General features: G+C 36.0%; 1 protein-coding gene across 1 annotated transcript; it reads right to left on the minus strand.

Annotated features, from left to right (window-relative positions):
- Positions 1 to 1,342: 1,342 nt before the first annotated feature.
- Positions 1,343 to 16,109, minus strand: LOC139719767 (copper transport protein ATOX1-like). Its single transcript, XM_071631154.1, has 4 exons — positions 15,951 to 16,109; positions 14,592 to 14,667; positions 12,207 to 12,334; positions 1,343 to 1,476 (listed from the first exon to the last, which is right to left on the minus strand). The coding sequence occupies exons 1-3, from the start codon at positions 15,960 to 15,962 to the stop codon at positions 12,207 to 12,209; spliced, it is 216 nt and encodes a 71-aa protein (XP_071487255.1). The 5' UTR covers positions 15,963 to 16,109; the 3' UTR covers positions 1,343 to 1,476.
- Between the last annotated feature and the right edge of the window lie 2,741 nt (positions 16,110 to 18,850).

Below are 18,850 nucleotides of genomic sequence, written 5' to 3' on the forward strand. Positions count from 1 at the left end.
TCCCTCTCCTGGATCCCCAAGGGGGGGGGGGGGGCGTGGGCACCCCTGATTCCGCCATGAACAAACTTGAAACTATGTGTGTCATCAATGTACTAACTCATAGTATCATCCAAGCCCTATCACTTCTGGTTCTAGAGAAGATTTTTAAAGGTTCCTTAATTTTAGGGGGTTTGGGCCCCCTGGGGACCCCCCAGGTAGGCCATGGTGCCCATTTGAACAAATTGAGATCCTGTCCCCCTAGGGATGCTAACTACCAAGTTTGGTGAAAATCAGACATGGCGATCTCAAAGTGAAGATGAAAATGTACAATTTAGGCCCCATTAGAACCCCTCCCCACCCCCCTCCCCTGGGTCCCAAGGGGGGCACCCCTGATTCCCCCATGAACAAACTTGAAACTACAGTCTTCAATGTACTTACTCATAGTATCATTTAAGCCCTATCACTTCGGGTTCTAGAGAAGAAGATTTTTAAAGATTCCTTAATTTTAGGGTGTTTGGGCCCCCCTGGGGCCCCCCAGGTGGGCCATGGTGCCCATTTGAACAAATTGAGATCCTATCCCCCTAGGGATGCTACCTGCCAAGTTTGGTGAAAATCGGTCATGGGGTTCTCAAGAAGAAGATGAAAATGTAAAAAGTTTACGCACGACGCACGACGCACGACGCACGACGCACGCCGGACGAAGAGCGATCGCAATAGCTCACTTGAGCCCTTGGCTCAGGTGAGCTAAAAAGCAAAACCCCCGCAAAAACACATTCAATAGAACAATGAGTATTTTTTTCCTCATAAAATTTTTCTACACATGAATGACAGTCATCTAGTGTAAATATTGAACTTTGTGCAACATGACATGATCCTTTTGCAGCTATGACAATACATCTTAAGAATGTCATCCCTCTTTCAGAGGTGGCTATCACCGGAAACCTTCCATTGTTGTCAAATCATTTCATCTGCAGATGTCAGCTTTCATCTTTAAAACAATTTACTGAAGATTCGGCATAAAACAACTGCCTTTTGGACATGTGCTGAGATGCGAGCACATTCTAACCATTTTCACTTTAGTTTTGTGTGTGTGTGTATGTGTGTGTGTGTTGCTATCCTCAAGGTACCTCAAAGAAATAAGCATAACACTGCTGACATTCTATGGCAGCATATTGCTTTGCATCATAGGTTGAATTGTACCATCTGCCAGTATTTGATTCACATTTAAAAGCAACGATGGGTATACTTCTGCAAGACAAGTACTCCCCCTTGTCTTATCATTAATCATTCTTCCTTACCCCCCCCCCCCCCCCAAAAAAAAAAAAAAAAAAAGAAAGAAAGGTAATACCTAAGGGAAAATGCCCACAAAACATCATGGGATACTTGTTATGCCATCACTTTTGCTTGACCCTGGGAAAGGTGCCATGTGTTCACTTTTATGACTCCTTGTGATAGTCAGTTGTTGTGGAGAATGGACGTAGTGGTATCTAGTCAACTCTGTGATGAAGAAATATATGAGAAAATGAGCAAGATGAAAGCGTTGTGCACGTAGACAAAAACAACACAATAAAAGAATGAAACCCTGCCTATGCTAATATTGCTTGAGTACAAAACATACTTTAAGTGATGCTCAAGATTTTTCTTTTTTTATTGCAGCCTGACAAACTGAAAAATCAAAATTTTAAACATTTTTCTTTGGTATATACATGAGTATTTTTCTCAGTTCCCATAAAGACACGTTGATTGAGGTGAGGGAAAATATTGTCCTTAGGTTATAATGAATCTTTCAAGAATTAAAGTGCTAAGGTGACATGTTACAAATGAAATCTATAACCTTTTTCAAGTCCATGAGAATGGATCTAGGCATCTGTGGGTTTTGGCTGATTAATAGAAGATAAAGAATAAAACATGGATGCATTCAGCAAAAAAAAAAAAAAATGCTGCTATATCATAGGTGCTGTAATAGTATGTGCCAAAAAGAGCAGAAAAAAAGTATATTCTATGACAATGATGACAATCACAAAAATAATGAATATTGTGGTATAAGTAATAAGGATCATAAATATAATAATAATAGTAATGATAATAATAATAATAATGTTATTATTATATTTTACATTATTATTACTATATATATATCTTCTCATAATATATATTCCTCCCACGCTGCCTTTCACTGGAATAAAGACTTTCACACATACTGTACTCAAAAGAGAACTGAGGCTGGTTTTCAGACTTTTACATATGAACAACTATAAATTGGTTATAGACTGTATATACATATATATATATATATATGGGTCAGAATTTTGAACGATGTACAATTGAGCCAAAACAAGGCAAAATTTAAAAAGTAGGAAATTCTCCAAATCATTCACCTTACCTGAAAGAGTATAACTCAAGCTTTAATATGAACCCAATTATACTAGGATTTTTCCAGAGGAATAAGTTTTTATTCATCGCTGAAGTTTACCATGTCCAGAGCAGCGAACGTCCGTGAGGAATAGTACTGCACATACATTCGAATACCATTTAACATAGTTTCCAAAGATCTGATTCAGTTCAAAATCCTAACGAAATATCTTAAGGGACATGTTTAAGTGATTGCAGAATATTAAGCTTGTATTCTTAACCTGTTCGTAATGGTAGACAACTGATGATTTAACTAAATTCGTCATTTCTGTGGAAATATTGCTCTTCCGCTAAACACTTTCTTAACTTTACGCGCATTTTACAGAAACTCAATATTTTCACCTCTTATTTCACTATCCCATACTTAAATCCTCACTCCCAAATAACAATATACCTTTTTAAGATGTATCTCATCTGGGCAGTCTCTATAACCCAACAAACATAGCATAGTTTTCATCACGGAGGTTCGTATGTAGCTCACGGACGTTCGGAACAAACAAGATATTGAACAATGCAGCTCTCTTGAGTTGGAAACGCATTCTACTCTCAACAAACAGCAATTTCATGTCGAGAACAAACTCCTCTGCAAAATCCTGAATAGATATTACCAATTCTCAATTATATAAGCTTGTTTATCTTCTCATACTGGGGAATCAAAGAAAACAATTTTTCCATCTCTCGTAAATGAACGTACAAACGTACGTGTAACCTCAGTGACGTAGTCCATCCTTGAGAACAAATATATTTATCAAAATTTCGTTTTCATGAAGTGAATATTCAGGTCCTAAAGTTGTTATAATTATAAACTCTACAATGCAAAATTTGCTTTTTACATAACGAACATGGTCACAGCTAAAATTATGACAAAGAATTGATATAGAAAAACAACAGAAATGTGCTCCGTTATAGAAATACGAAGTTTAGCTGGGGAGGGCAAACGAATACGTTAGGAAGAAATCCCTCTGTGTTTGCTCCTTGTGTTACACACTGTTATCGAGGAGAATTTGTGTTATTATATTAGTCAGAAGTGATAATTGGTTCGATACTGCGAAGTTTCGTCATAACAAGTCCAAAATAAGTCCATATAACTTGGATGGATGTTTGTGACTTCGATATTATACAATATGGTTTGTTATAACAAACCTTTTGTAGCGCGTCATTTCGGAGGCTCGTTATTCATACAGTTTGGCAATACAAAAATTGATAGAGTTCGTATAATTATGAAGCTTTTTTATTCGGTAAATGATAGGAATCTCCGAAGGTTAACCGAAAGGCTTATTAATTGGAACATGAAAAATTATGTTCGCTTATCCAAATGTGGAGAAACATGTTAACAACTAAAATCCTCCAATTTCAAAACCTCATAATAACCGTTTTCACCTAAACGAATATTAGGCCCATTCCACTTTAGAAGAACGGACCTAAAAACAATGATCCTTAATATCTATTTTTCGAAGAACATTTCTAATGACAAACCTCCTGAATTAACTACAATTTTTGTTTTTCATTTTGGAATAACAAACCTTTGGACATCGGAGTAACGAATCTTTGCAAGAGCGAAGGTATCAAAGTGCAACCTTAAACCTATTCTTAATCATTACTTTTTTTAACATGTGTTTTCAAAGTAAGCACAAATGCACAAACAAATTGACGATCTCTCTGTCTCTTAAATATAAAATGAAAAAAAAAAACAAATCTTGGAAAATATTACAAATAAATATTGCTTGTCATTGATGAGTATAAAACAACATCATGTGATGATAAGCGGAGGATTTGTGTGTTTTCATCAATCAATAATTGTATACTGCATGATTTTTGTTCCCTTGTGACGGCATTTCGATGAATAAAAAACATAAACAAACAAACAAAAACTTCTCCAGAAGAATTTGGTAAAACGGGAGTGCACTGGCAATTCTTTTCTCTGTGTGTTGGAGCTCGATTCTCTTCTCTGTTTCTCAGTCATTTTCATTCAACTGCTTCCACGTCCTTTTGAAACTTTTCCGTTTCTTATTCAACACATGCTCATTACAGACTTCTTCCGTCATTATCCTGAATGTGATTGCGTAGCACTTTTCGGATTTGTTTTGGTTTGTTTTGTTTTGTTTTTTGTTTTCTATTTGGTCGCAGCATGTTCAGGCTATTGAGGGAATGAGAGAAAAGTCGTCATGAAGAGAAAAATAAGAATGAATTAAGGCATTTAATATCATGACAATTACAGCGAACGTCCGTTATGGAGACCAAAACTGGATGTGTTCTGTTTGAGACGGCAGCTACCATACTCAAAAGATAAACACTTAGAGCACCTGTCACTAAAAAGTGGCACTGATCCTCTTTCTCCTACTATGTAATCCACTGACTTATTCAACCAACGAAAATCCGTGAAAACAACGTTTTCCGTTTGTTATTACAGGTAAATTGAGTGCTGAACGCTATTCACTTTCGGGTATGAGCGGCTCGGTGATTTGGTAATATTTTCAACTAACATAAATCTTATGTGCAGTGATATATTTGTAATTGTCAGAAATTTCCTTTCTCGGACAGAACGTCCGTGAGCGAAACCTTCAGAACCTTTAACAGTACAAATTGTCGCCAGAACCTGATTAGAAAGAAATTTAAAAGCACAGAAATTATAGATTACGCAAAATTCCATTTTCCTATCACTTTGTTTTAAGTGTTTAGCTGTTTTTTGTATAATAAGAGGGAAAACAAGCGTGAAATTGTGAGTAAATTTTCAATTGTTTGTTCATCATGATCACATAACGCCTTAAAAATTCTGAAACTACTGCTCTAAACTCATTTTCTACTTTGTAAAACTTTATTTGTCGCTATTCGAGCCAAAAGTTTTAAAGAATACAGGACATTTTCGGGACAAGTTATCCCTATCGGAGGGATTGCATACGTCACGGACGTTCTCTGGAATTATCACGGACATCCGTTCTACTACTAGGGTCATGTTCCAGGACGGATAACTAATCGGCAGAGAGTACCTAGCCTTCCTAACTCTTTCAAAAATTTGAAAAGGTATTGTCAATGCAAATTATAAGAAATTTGACATCCTTACAACATATGTATTATGGAGACAGAAATGGGAGAAATCAAGCAAGATCTTGGGGAAATTCGCAAAGTAAAGGCCGACCTTGAGTATGTAAATGAGCTACGCAGGAATGTTGTTGACCTTGTCAACCGCAGCAAGCAGAACAACGTCATACTACACGGGATTCCAGAAGGGGAAGAATTGTCGAATGGATCACAGGATTGCGTAACCTATGCCCGCGACTTCTTGGCGACTCATCTGAATATGCGTGAGATGGAGATTGAGCGTGCCCATCGCACACCACGTGTACACCGCCCTACTGGGAACGAAGGTAGCCGCTCGAGACCACGCCCCATCCATATCAAGCTGCTGCGTTTCACTGATCGCGAAGCGATTCTGAAGCGTAGTTCCGTTTTGAAAGGTGTCACCATTCGCGGATCCAAAGTGGGCGTGAGCGACGATGTACACAAAGACACGCGGATGGAACACAAGCAGCTCATGGTCAAAGTGAAAAAGCTCAGGGAGGAAAACAAGTTCGCTTTCATCCCGAACTCGGTACCAAGACTTATCAAGTACAAAGATGGCCCTAAAGATTCCCCCGGTTCTCTGAAAACACTGAGGTTGTCAGATTTGCATAAAGTGTAGGTCGTACAGTCTTTAGTGCATAGAATGATGTTCTATGGAGGTAGCTATTCTGTCCATTACGTCTATTGTAAAATGTATGTTTAGAATAAAAGACAAAATTGCTATCACAGAGACGTAACTATTATAAACGACACACTATATAGATCCTTTGCTCGAGATAACAAAGTCAAATAATGTGAGTTATTTTATTTCATGCTGTTTTAGAAGGCCAAAAATACTCAAATGACGAGCTCCTTTTCGCACGCCACGGAAATGTGTGCTGGCGGAAAAACGAAAATCGCAAATCAGCAATTTTCGTGTTTTACGGTTTCTTTTGGGTGGTGGTGCTTTTTGCTTTGTTTCATTTCAAATCTGCCTACAAATCTAGGCCAAAAACTCAATTCACATCACTTGTTCATACTGTGCCTTTTGAGTTTCGGAATGAAAATACATGCCAATTTCCTTCTCATATATTGTCTGTACAATCCGTATAATACTGTGAGAATGTTTTACGTACGTCATGAGTGAGCCAATTGATATCAAACTCTGTTCTTTGAATGTGAGGGGACTTGGAAACCCCTTTAAAAGACGATGCGTTTTTAATTGGATAAGAAATTCAGATTATCATGTGATTTTCTTACAAGAAACGCATTCTTCACCAGATTCAGAAAAAAGATGGTGTCAAGAATGGGGATATAAAATCATATTCAACCATGGTCGATCTGACAGTGCAGGAGTATGTATGCTTCTGAAACCTTCTGCAACTTTTGAAATAGTAAACACTGTTAGAGATGACAATGGTAGAATATTGTTGGTCGTCCTGAAATTAAATGCAAATTTGTTAACACTCGGTAATATTTACGGCCCCAATAATGACAACGATAGTTTTTTTGCTGATCTGCATAAGCTACTTGCAATGCACGGGGAAGAACCATATGTAATCGGTGGTGATTTTAATACAATTTTAGATGCTAAGTTAGATAAATTTCCGAATTTGATCCAAAATCATCCACGATGCTTCAAGGCCATAACTGATATAATGTTAGATTTTGATTTGATTGATATATGGAGATCCTTTAATTTATCAAAATTGAAATACACTTGGATGTCTCATGACAGTAAGATAGGAAGTCGTATTGATTATTTTTTGATATCCCAAAGCTTAACCACTTCAGTTGAAAAATGTGATATCCGCTTTGGATATAAAACGGACCATTCTTTGATTTCTTTGATGTTAATGAAGTCCGTTGCAAAGCGGGGGCCGGGATTTTGGAAACTCAACACATCTATTTTAGCTTCGGCAAAAAATGTGGAAAAGATACAAAGTGTAGTAGATTTAGTTTTGACTGAAAACAAAGATTCGAACCCAATAAAGACTTGGGAATATTTGAAATACAAAGTAAGACAAAAGTGTATTCAAATTTCAAAAGAAAATAAAAGTGTCCGTCAGAAAAGATTGAGTAAATTAGAATCAGAAATTAATAAATCGCGTAATACAGATAAATTGAATGATAACAATGTGTTATTGAATGATCTGAAAAGGAAAGAAAGGGAATATGAAGAATTACAGGAAGAAGTCGTGCGTGGTATAATTGTCCGCACCAAAGCCAAATGGATTGCTGAAGGTGAACGTAATACTAAGTATTTCTTTAATTTGGAAAAGAGAAATTTTCAAAAGAAGTGTATTTCTCGATTATCTACAAACAATGGCATTTTAACCGATGCAACTGATATTCTTGAAGAAGAAAGGTTATTTTATCTCCGGTTATATACCAAAGACAATCTGAAAAAATTAGATGTTGATCCAATTAAAAATTTGGTGTTACCTACACTGCATCAGAATGAAGAACGATTCATTGGGGGAAAGATTTCAGAGAAAGAATGTTATGAAACTATAATGTCGTTTGCAAACGATAAAACACCGGGATCTGATGGTTTACCCATCGAGTTTTACAAAATATTTTGGTTTCAGATTAGAGATTTGTTATGTTCTATGTATAATAAATGTTTTGAGGAAAAATCTCTTCCACATTCAATGCGAAGAAGCATTATAACTTTGATTCCAAAAAAAGGTAAAGACCTGTTACTTTTAAAGAACTGGCGTCCAATATCACTTCTTAATAGTGACTACAAGATTTTGGCAAAAATTCTCTCCCAAAGACTTAAAAAGGTTTTATCTTATATAATAAGTAGGGATCAATATGGTTTCCTGAAAGGTAGATACATAGGAGAAATTATACGGTTGTTCATTGATATAAAACATTATTGTGAAATGCATAACATGGAAGGTATTGCTTTAAGCATTGATTTTGAAAAAGCCTTTGATATGTTAGATTGGGATTTCTTATATTATGCTCTTTATACCTTTGGTTTTGATCAGTCTTTTATTCAGTGGGTCAAATTGCTATACTGCAAAATTGAGGGTTGCGTAATAAATAATGGGTTTTCTTCGAAATCTTTTGATATACAACGTGGAGTGAGACAAGGTTGTCCTTTATCTCCATATCTTTTTATAATTGCAGTTGAGTTACTTGGCTGTTTAATGCGACAAAATGAGGAAATCAAGGGATTAAGAATATACGATATAGATGTGAAAATATGTCAATATGCAGACGACACAATTATGTTTTTGAAGCCGAATGAATTGAATCTAAGAAAATGTATTGGAGTGTTGGATAGTTTTAGAGAAATGTCAGGCCTAAAAATAAACCTTGAGAAATGCAATGTAGTCAGACTTGGAGGTTTTTCAGAAACATTGTGTCGAGACATTCCATTTATTTGGCCAACAGATTTGTTTATGTATCTAGGAATAAAGATTCCCCTCTCTGATTGTACCAACGATTATGATTTGAATTTCAAACCTAAAATTGCAGAAATAAGAGCACTTTTGAATTTGTGGAATTGTAGATCTTTGACACTTTATGGAAAAATTGTTATTATAAAATCTTTGATAATTCCAAAATTGATTTATCCTTTAAGTATATTGCCAAATCCTCCTCCATCTTTCTTTGATGAGGTTCAAAAATTATTCTTTGGGTTTTTATGGAGTTATAAGAACGATAAGATAAAACGTTCTTTGTTGTATAATGATTATGATGAGGGTGGTCTGAAAATGCCGCATCTGCAATCTTTTACCTCTGGTATGAAAATAACTTGGGTAAAGAGGTACTTTGATAAAGAAAATGAGAGTAAACACAAAGTTTTTCTTAGAATGTATGTAACAACTATGGGCTGTGATATGTTCTTTAAATGGAATCTTTCACCTCGGCACCTTATTCTAAATGATAATATTGATATTTTTTGGTACAATGTTCTCTTTGCATGGTGTCATTACAAGTACTACAATCCAGTTAAATTCAAGGAAATTGTTTCACAGCCATTATGGTTTAATTCCCATATTTTAGTTGATGGTCAGCCTATTTATTCTAGAAATTTGTTTGAATCAAACATGATTTACATAGGAAATATTATCAACCCTGATGGTTCCTTCATGAATTATGACCAAATATCACAGAAATTTAATCCAGGGTCATTCTTGATTTATTTTTCAATAGTATATGCAATTCCTCAAGAATGGAAATTCACCATAAAACAAAATATGGATTGTCAAAGTGTTGTATTACTTTCGAATCCTTGTGATCTTCTACTGAACAATTTTCTTAAATCCAAAAGAGTTTCAAATTTTTGTTACCCATACTTTGTAAAGAATCATAAAACCACACTTTCAGAGACAGACCATCAAGTAAAATGGGAAACTGATTTACTGTTGAACTTACAAGATTCTTTGTTATGGAAGTCTCGATTTTCTTTGATCTATAGATCATCGATAGAGAACAGAATTCGTAATTTTCAATTTAAGTTCGTACATAGAAAAATCGCTACTCAATATTATCTATGTAAAATAGGTATCAGTGATTCTGCACTTTGTAATTTTTGTGACTCTCATCCACAGACATTATTACATTTATTTCTGAAATGTACCCATGTGTCATCCTTCTGGTATGAAGTATTTCTTTGGCTCAAAGCTAAAAATGTCCGCAATGTTATGTTCACAGATGAAGAAATCTGTTTTGGAACTTTGCATGTTGGAAGGGGACATTTCGTGAATACAATTATCTATTATGCAAAATATTTTATATTTTCTTGTAAAATCAAAAATATCATTCCAACTCTAAATCCGTTTCTGTTTTCTATGAAGCATTTGGAAAATACAGAACGCATCATAGCTATGAAAAAGAATCGTCTAGATTTTCATGTGAGCAAATGGCAAGCTCTTATACCATAGTTTTCTATGTTATACATGTATGTTTTTTCCATAATGTACTATTCATTATTTTGCATGTATTTGGTATATGAAGCAGCATGTGAATTGGGAAAATAAAGTTGGAAAAAAAAAAAAAACATATGTATTGCTCAGAGGGGGTTCAGGAGGTGAATTTTCAGAGAAAATATTAATTATATGCTTGGTTTTTGGTGAATTGCATGGTCCAAAAACTGCGGACGAACCTCAGTCCGCTCCAAAAATGGCATGCAACTCCTCGGCTAGAGAGCCACAGGTAAAATGCACCTTCGCCATCGAAGCAAGATGGTGTCCCACTCGAAAACGTTTTAATCATCACGGACGTTCTTTTTTTCTTGGAGGTTCGTCTAAAAATATAATTTCGGTTCCTATTTGACAAAGGATGGACAGAAACTCAAAACAAACATATTATCGTGTTGCTAGATCTTAGTTGATTACGACTCAGAACAATATCGCCAATAACGTTTCATGGGCTACGATCTTTATTAGAAAATAGCAGAAGCACGTCCGTGACGAAAACTGAGTATAATTTTGCATAAAAGAATATTACGTCCCATGTACAGCCAGCAGACGTACAATTTTTGCAGGATATGTTCATTAGGTGGAACACCAAATTTTCGTATACGTTACAGTTGGGACAACAAAGTAGAATTTGCAGCAGCGATAGAAATAAAAGCACCACGGACGTTCGTCTGTTTAGGACTTTGATATTTTAATTGTTCTCTGTAATTTTATACGTGCTCATAAAGTTCTTTTAATTTTGTGGTACATACCCATGATATGTCAGATCCAGAACATGGTCAGATATTAGATGCCACGTACCATTAAAAATGCACATCATTAGTTTGAAAAACAAAAATTATTGTGAAAATAGCGTTTTTACCGTATTTTTACTCTTTAAGTCCTTGTGAAATGAAAAATATCAGGCAAAAGTCAACCAAACCATATATTTCCTGAAAGGAAATTTACCAATCTTTGAGATGACATGAAAAAATCTGGTTTCTTAGATCATCCTGGCGTGTTCTAAGGGAAAGAATGTCATAAGGTACGAAAATTGGCAATTGTACATCGTTCAAAATTCTCACCCATATATATATATATATATATATATATATATATACATATTGGGAAAAGGAATAGGAATGTTTTATGAAACATAAAACAAATCACAATGAAAAATGATGATGATAAAGCAGTTTCACCACAAGAATGCATTTGAGTGGGGGCTCAAGGAAGTAGAACAAAAGAAGAAAGCATGCATGAATTCAGCACAGCAGTATTGTAATAATTGCATTGCTACATTTCTGAAATATGTGAGCCTCCTACTCATGCATTCTTATGGTGAGCCCCCACTCATGTATTCTTATGGTGAAGCTGCTACCTTGTTCAGCGGAAATTGTTCTGGGTTTTTGAGGATATTGGTTGTTTTGTTTTGTTTTTCTTTTGCTTAAGGACCACAATTTATTGTACAAATATAATCATGGGGCTGTTGATTTTTGTACTACATAATGTAAATTATGAAAATCACCTGGACTCTCCCTTTAATCAAATAATCATCTACAAAGCGAAACAAGATTAAAGAGAGCTCAAAATACTGCATTCATTATTGCAGTGTACTCCCGTTATAACGAACAAGTTTATAACAAAGTTTTGTCACAAACAAAGTAAAAAATTGTGTCCAGAACTTAATATTTATTATCTTTATATGCTTTATTTTTTGGCTATAGGGAAATTTAAATAAAACGAAAGAAAAACTGCCGGTCCCAGGGACTTTGTACTTATAGGAGTCACCTGTATACACTATTCATATAAACACCAGAAGAGGAATTTAATTGCTATTCATTACGACGTGGATACCTAGCATGTTCCAATAAATTCTGTGGCTTTTCCAGTCTTCTTCAGGGCAGCAAGCACTTCATCACTTGGAAGAGTTGTTTCCACGATAACCCTCTGTTTCTCAAGATCAATCTTCTTGTCCTGGATTCCTGGAAAGAGAAGAAATGTAAAGAGCATCCATCCATCTGTCAACACTTTTAAACAAGTTCCACAGAGTTGGAAGCGATTCTTGGTGATATTATCATAATTTCATAAAAGTTTATGACAGTCAGATATTTTCATACATTGACAAACAAGGCAATCGCCAAATTGTGTCTCGCCCATTCGCGTACAAGGAATTAATATTTTTTATAACTCCCAGAAGTTAATTGACCTGCTTATGACCTTTGACCTTCTGGTGACCTTCAACACCCTAAGGGACATTTACCATTCAAGTTTGGTCACAAACGGACAAAGGGATCAAAAGTAATGAGCCATAATCGAAACGCGCCATAAAAACTTAACATTGGGCCATAAAAACTTAACTTTAGGCCCTAAAAATTTGTTGACCCCTTTCTGTGACCTTTGACCTTGTGGTGACCTGTAACTCCCTAAGGGACATCTACTGTCTAAGTTTGGTCACAAACGGACATAGGGATCAAAAGTTATGAGCCACAATCAAAACGCGCCCTAAAAACATAACATTGGGCCCTAAAAGTTTGTTGACCCCTGTCTGTGACCTTTGACCTTGTGACGACCTTCACCTCCCCAAGGGACATCTTCCATCCAAGTTTGGTCACAAATGGACAAAGGGATCAAAAGTTATGAGCCATAAATGAAATGCGCCCTAAAAACTTCACATTGGGCCCTAAAAGTTCGTTGACCCGTATGTAACCTTTGACCTTGTCGTTACCTTCAACTTCCCAAGAGACATCTACCATCACCCAAGTTTGATTGCCACTGTAGCAACATGTGCTGAGTTACAGTGATAAGAGTCTTGCAAGTAAACTTTAACGTATGACCTCAAATGACCTTTGACCTTATCATGTGACCTCTTACGGCACCATAACATGAAGGTACCCCCAGTGCATCCATCACCCAAGTTTGATTGCCATTGTAGCAACATGTGTCGAGTTAAATGTGATAAGAGTCTTGCAAGTAAACTTTAACGTATGACCTCAAATGACCTTTGACCTTATCCTGTGACCTCCAACGGCACCATAACATGAAGGTACCCCCAGTGCATCTATGACCCAAATTAGGTTGTAATCCAAGCAACTTATGTGAAGTTATTTGTCAAAAGAGAGACTTGCAGGTAAACTTTAACATAGAAAAGAGTCTTGCACATACTCTTTAATATATGACTTCAAATGACCTTTGACATCATCACATGACCTCTGACAACACCATAACATGAAGATACCCTAGTGCTTCTATCACCCAAGTGTGGTTGCCATTGCTGTAACAGTTGCCAAGTTATGCATCATAAGAGAGTCTTGCAGGTAAACTTTAACATTTTTGACGGACGACGGACGACGGACGGACGACTGACGGACGCCATTTGGATCCCTTAGTCTCGCTTTCACGTCCGGTGGGCGAGACAAAAATTGGGCATGCTAACATTTTGTTTCACATGTATCCACAAACACGGGATGTTCTTCACAATAGAGTCATTTTGAAACTGTGAGGTCATTGTAAAGGACCCTTTTTTCTATTAAATATTGCTGTTGTGTTCATACCAACAACAAAAAATGAAACCCTATCTAAAAATAATTTGCCCCAGACAATACCGACATCAAATCAGACCATAATACATTATAAGCAAATCAAACATTATTATTAAATATACAATTATGTTATGCTAATAATTATAATGTCTCCATGAAGGAGCTCATAATAAATAAATACTATCGTGAAATAGAATCAAATATTGGCACTACCCCTTTACTTGCAAGCTAAAAAACACATTCATGTATGTGTGATAAGCTTCAACCCCTTGACCTTTTAAATTTTCCTTTAAACATATTCTTGGATTAATGATATGTGATATTCTTGACATGAAAAAATCATTGAAAGAGAAAGTGTTTTCGACTAGGATTCTTCAAGATTACATTGTACAGTACACTTGCATGTCAGCATATTAAAGGAGAATAAAAGCTGCTTAATCTTTCTCCATCTCGCTGCTAATCAACTTCATGTACATCTGTAGGAGAAATAAACATGCACATGCTCTTACATAAAATACGTTTGTAATTGTACATTGTTCTTTTCAACTAAAGAAAAAGAAATCCAACAGAAGCCTGACAGCATAATAATCATCCTATCCTTCACTTCACCTCCCATGTATACAACGATAAATGCCGTTGAATTTTTAAACTTTGATATATAGGCAGCACACATAATGATAATCCGAAATCTTCTTCTGACCTTCCATGCGACCCAGTACCCTTTCCACAGCAGAGGAACAGCCACCGCAAGTCATTTCAACTTTGAACTCGTACTTCTGAAAGAGATCAAAATACACAACTGGTACCATCCACAAATAAAATGACTTGCAAATACACCCTAGATAATTGTAGTATCAATAGGAATTTCAAAAGGTAGTGATCTTATCATTTGATAAGTGTTTGAGTTTATCAACAACAATAAATGATTCATTGGAATGTGACGATGCAAAATGCACTGACCTCTAGGCCCTGATGTAACATTTTGCATCGATGTCCTGTTTGTTGTAAGCAGGCAAGCCATTTTGTCTGAAAATTTGGTTGAAATCAAGCAATGTGCTCAACCACTGCATTTCATACTAGCCAACAAAGTTTAAAAGATATAGGTCTATGTAACTTTTGCCAAGTAATATTAAACAGATTCAAAATTTTGATACATTCAAAGATGGCTCCATTGTCTCTTCCCCTATGATGTGATTAATCACACTACACAATTAAATCTATACATCACAGCACGTCATCACTTCCTGATAACTAGTACATTGTAGTGTAAGGATACAAATGTCAGACCACAGCAATATAGTGATGTTCAGTATACTTCTATAGTTGCTAGTTGACGTTGGGATCGCGATGGGGCTCTGAATTATGGTTGACAATGTGACTGGTTGTAGACAGTCGTTTGAAGTCCTCTACTTAGTAATACAGTACTAGTACGAGGCCTCTGTTTGGGAAAAATCCAATTGCTTCTAAACTCTTGCTGTTCGCACAGTGTCCCTCTTCAACTTTATTCAGTCTTTCAATGTATTCAATTCAAGATTAGATAGGGCCTAAACATGACCATGCTCAAGAGACATAATGATGAATCAAATGATTACAAATATATATTTATCTTTATTACTACAAATTTAATACTTTGATAGCGTGACCTAGCACGTTACATGTACAACTTACAGACCATTATATAAATTATTTACAAATGATGACTAGTTCTAGACTCTTCAAGTTCAAGCGAGGTGTCTAGTTAGTCAGTTGGTAAAGTGAATTTAAAAGACAGATCCAGAAGTAAATTTAACAATTAAACATAGATTAAGAACACTAACGTTACCGGTCTTGTCACAGACCAGCATGGGCATGGCCTGGGCAATGCCAATGCAATGCCAATGCAATGGCAGCAGATAACTAGACTATACATAAGTCAAAGGCAAAGCCCAGTCGCTGTATGTAGAGTTCTAGACCTGGTGTAAGTACTTTAACACTGTCGACAGCGTCTGGTCGGGCTAGGCAGCAAACAGATCATGTCATGTCTAAATTAAAACAAACACGTTTCTTCATATACACATACCTGTGCAGCCATCCTGATAAAACACGCGGTACAAACTAGACACTAGTACTAAGAAATGTGAATTACTGGAACGCAATGCCAAACTGACGACCAGCCAGAAGATGAAAGTATCCACAGTCGCTGTACACACAACATACGTGCCCTGTATGTACCCTGTTGGCTTGTAATGGTTAGCTAGCTCCGCCGCACGCAGTGCAATGAAGGCAAGCAATGAATCGTGTGGTGGTGGGAACACAGAACTCTCGGTGTGTAGCGGTTCTGTGGGTGGGGGATAACCACAACACGTCAAGCGGTCACATGATACAAATGTCGTCAGCATTAAACTGTCAGGTGATCTGTTCTTTCGCTCTTTTTCTCACGTGGGTTGCGAGTTGTAAAAACAGATCCATCATACAACAGTGTGAAAACAAAATACACTTGTACACGTATTTACATTCATAAATGAATTAAAGGCTTTGACGTTAAATACACATATCAAAGGAAAAACACAGGAGAAACAACGGGAGGTGGGAAATAAAATGGGGGATGTATGGCGAAGCTAGACAAGAACAAACAAGAAAAAGTATACAGTTGACTTGTACAAAATTTCACACTGATACCCACAAGATATACAACTATTCACTAATGTCTAAAAGGATGGTACAATTTCGGTTGAGAGGGGACTTCAGGTTTCCAACTTAGTTTTGATGATTTTTCTTGCTTTTTAGGTAATGTGAATCCATTCTTATAAAATATGAAAGAGCATATCAAAGAGGAATTCAAAGTTTATGATGTAAATTGGTTTTGCAATGGCACAGATATTCAAAATAAAGAGATCCTAATTAAAGGTGGGATCCACTTCTTATTAGTATTCTTTTGTTTCACTCTGTTTTTGTATATCTCAGCCATTTCTAAACTTATTTTCATCAAGTAAACTTTTGATTCCTCTTAGAATTTTATGCTCTGTAACATTTCGTAACTCAATGGTTTCTAAGTATTTCGCAATAAGTCAAAAGCTGAATCCTCACCTAAACCGACACTATTTCAGCCCTTATTGATGTTAATGAATCAACACTATATACCATTACAATATTTCAGCAAAGAAACAGGATTGCACACGGTTTGGCAGGTGATCGGGTCAACGGTTCGCATCTGGTGAATTTCTTGATTTCATGTTGAAAAGGAAATTTTCAGTGGAGATACTTTACAAAGGCCCCAAGGACAAAGGCCAACATAATAGCATATTTATTATAGTTCAAAGCGTTTGGAAATTTGCATGTGATTGCACTGTGTGTCATTAAGTTTCGTTAACCATAAGTATTTCTCTGGCTTGGTTCGGTTTCTTTTATTATCATTATCATTATTATCATCATTATCATTACTAGTAATAGTACTACTACTACTACTGCTACTACTACTACTACTACTACTACTGTTACTACTACTACTACTAGTAGTAGTATAGTAGATTTTAGTAATAGTATCATTATTGCTATTTCCATCATCAATATCATTGTCATTATCATCATTATTATCATTATCATTATCATTATCATTATCATTATTACTATTACTATTTCCTAAAGTGATTGTTGAGTTGGAAACGGATTTTGTTTTTAAAGGAATGTATTAAGTTTATATATCTCTCTTAAATTTATGACTGTACATCATATTTCTGTTGTGTGTGTATGTGCTTGTGCAGATTTTACTAGATTCTTCCATCTAACCTTTCTCAAATAGGCCTATCTAATGTTCAGCAAAATCATAGATGCCAATTTAAATAATGATAAAAGATAACTTCTGCAGCAAGTTACACTTAGTTTGTTTAGGTTGAGCCTACTGATGTGACATAAAGATTACAAAGATTTTTATTGCTTTGTTTTCATTTTCCATTTGACAAGATGGCTGGAAAGCTTATATTCAGCTGCACTATTATAACTGATCTAATTGTAAGCACTTGGAGAGGACCATTTCATCGGATTATGTACAATTGTGTTCTTTGCCATGAATAGAAGAACTGCAACGAGATCTTTGTACGTGCGTGGGTTGTGACTCCGCCACACACAGCACCTCCATTTTATGTCCTATCTGAATGACAGAGTGTTTGCCGTCAATGAGGGGACTGGACGGTATACGACATTGCATCACACAACATTGATCAGCAAGGCTCACTACAAAGATTCGAACCGTCTCTCGAAGCCTGAATCATGGTATTGATTGCAAGCCAGATATAATGCTGTATCGACTGAGCCACACCTCTCTGAAGAATCATATAATCTCCACCTCCATGGCTATGATAAGCCAAGTCCGAGTTTAAATTTGAACATGAGCAGAAAAGGGCCATTCTTTTTATATTGTATACTAACAGGCATGCTGCATGGTTTTTAAATTTCCTGAGACAAGCATCTGTAATATTATAATGATGATTCATGTATTCCATTTAAGTGGTGCTTGCCAGCACTCGTTCCACCCAAGAGGGAGCTTGGTATTTGGCAATATGGAAAAGAGAGATTTAGTTAATTATATTTAATGCAAAATAATGAAATGAATGCTTCCAGATGGACCACTCTGGTCACCTGTTCCCCGCAGGTTCGTTCCTCGTTTGAACATTATGAATGAATTTTATAATGATTATTGTTACGTCAGGCATGTAAGCTTGTTATGTGTATTGAGTCGGGTTGAAAACGAATGAAGTGTTTAACCAACTGAGAAAAAACAAAACAAAAACAAAAGCACGGCATTTTGTACTCGGGTAATTCCATAGATAAGGTACCCATCTTGTGACAAGCTTACTTTGCCGATAGAATAAAAAATCAGCCTTTTGTTGAACGTAGGTTTAAAAGTCTAATTTCATAATATTTAGTAAGCCCTTTCAAAGTGAGCGAAGATTATAAACCATAAATGAGGCAAGTTAGCACACA

The sequence above is a fragment of the Diadema antillarum genome, unplaced genomic scaffold (assembly GCF_040938485.1).
Source record: "Diadema antillarum isolate AM-2024a unplaced genomic scaffold, OU_Dant_1.0 scf00000114, whole genome shotgun sequence".
NCBI lineage: Eukaryota > Metazoa > Echinodermata > Echinoidea > Diadematoida > Diadematidae > Diadema > Diadema antillarum.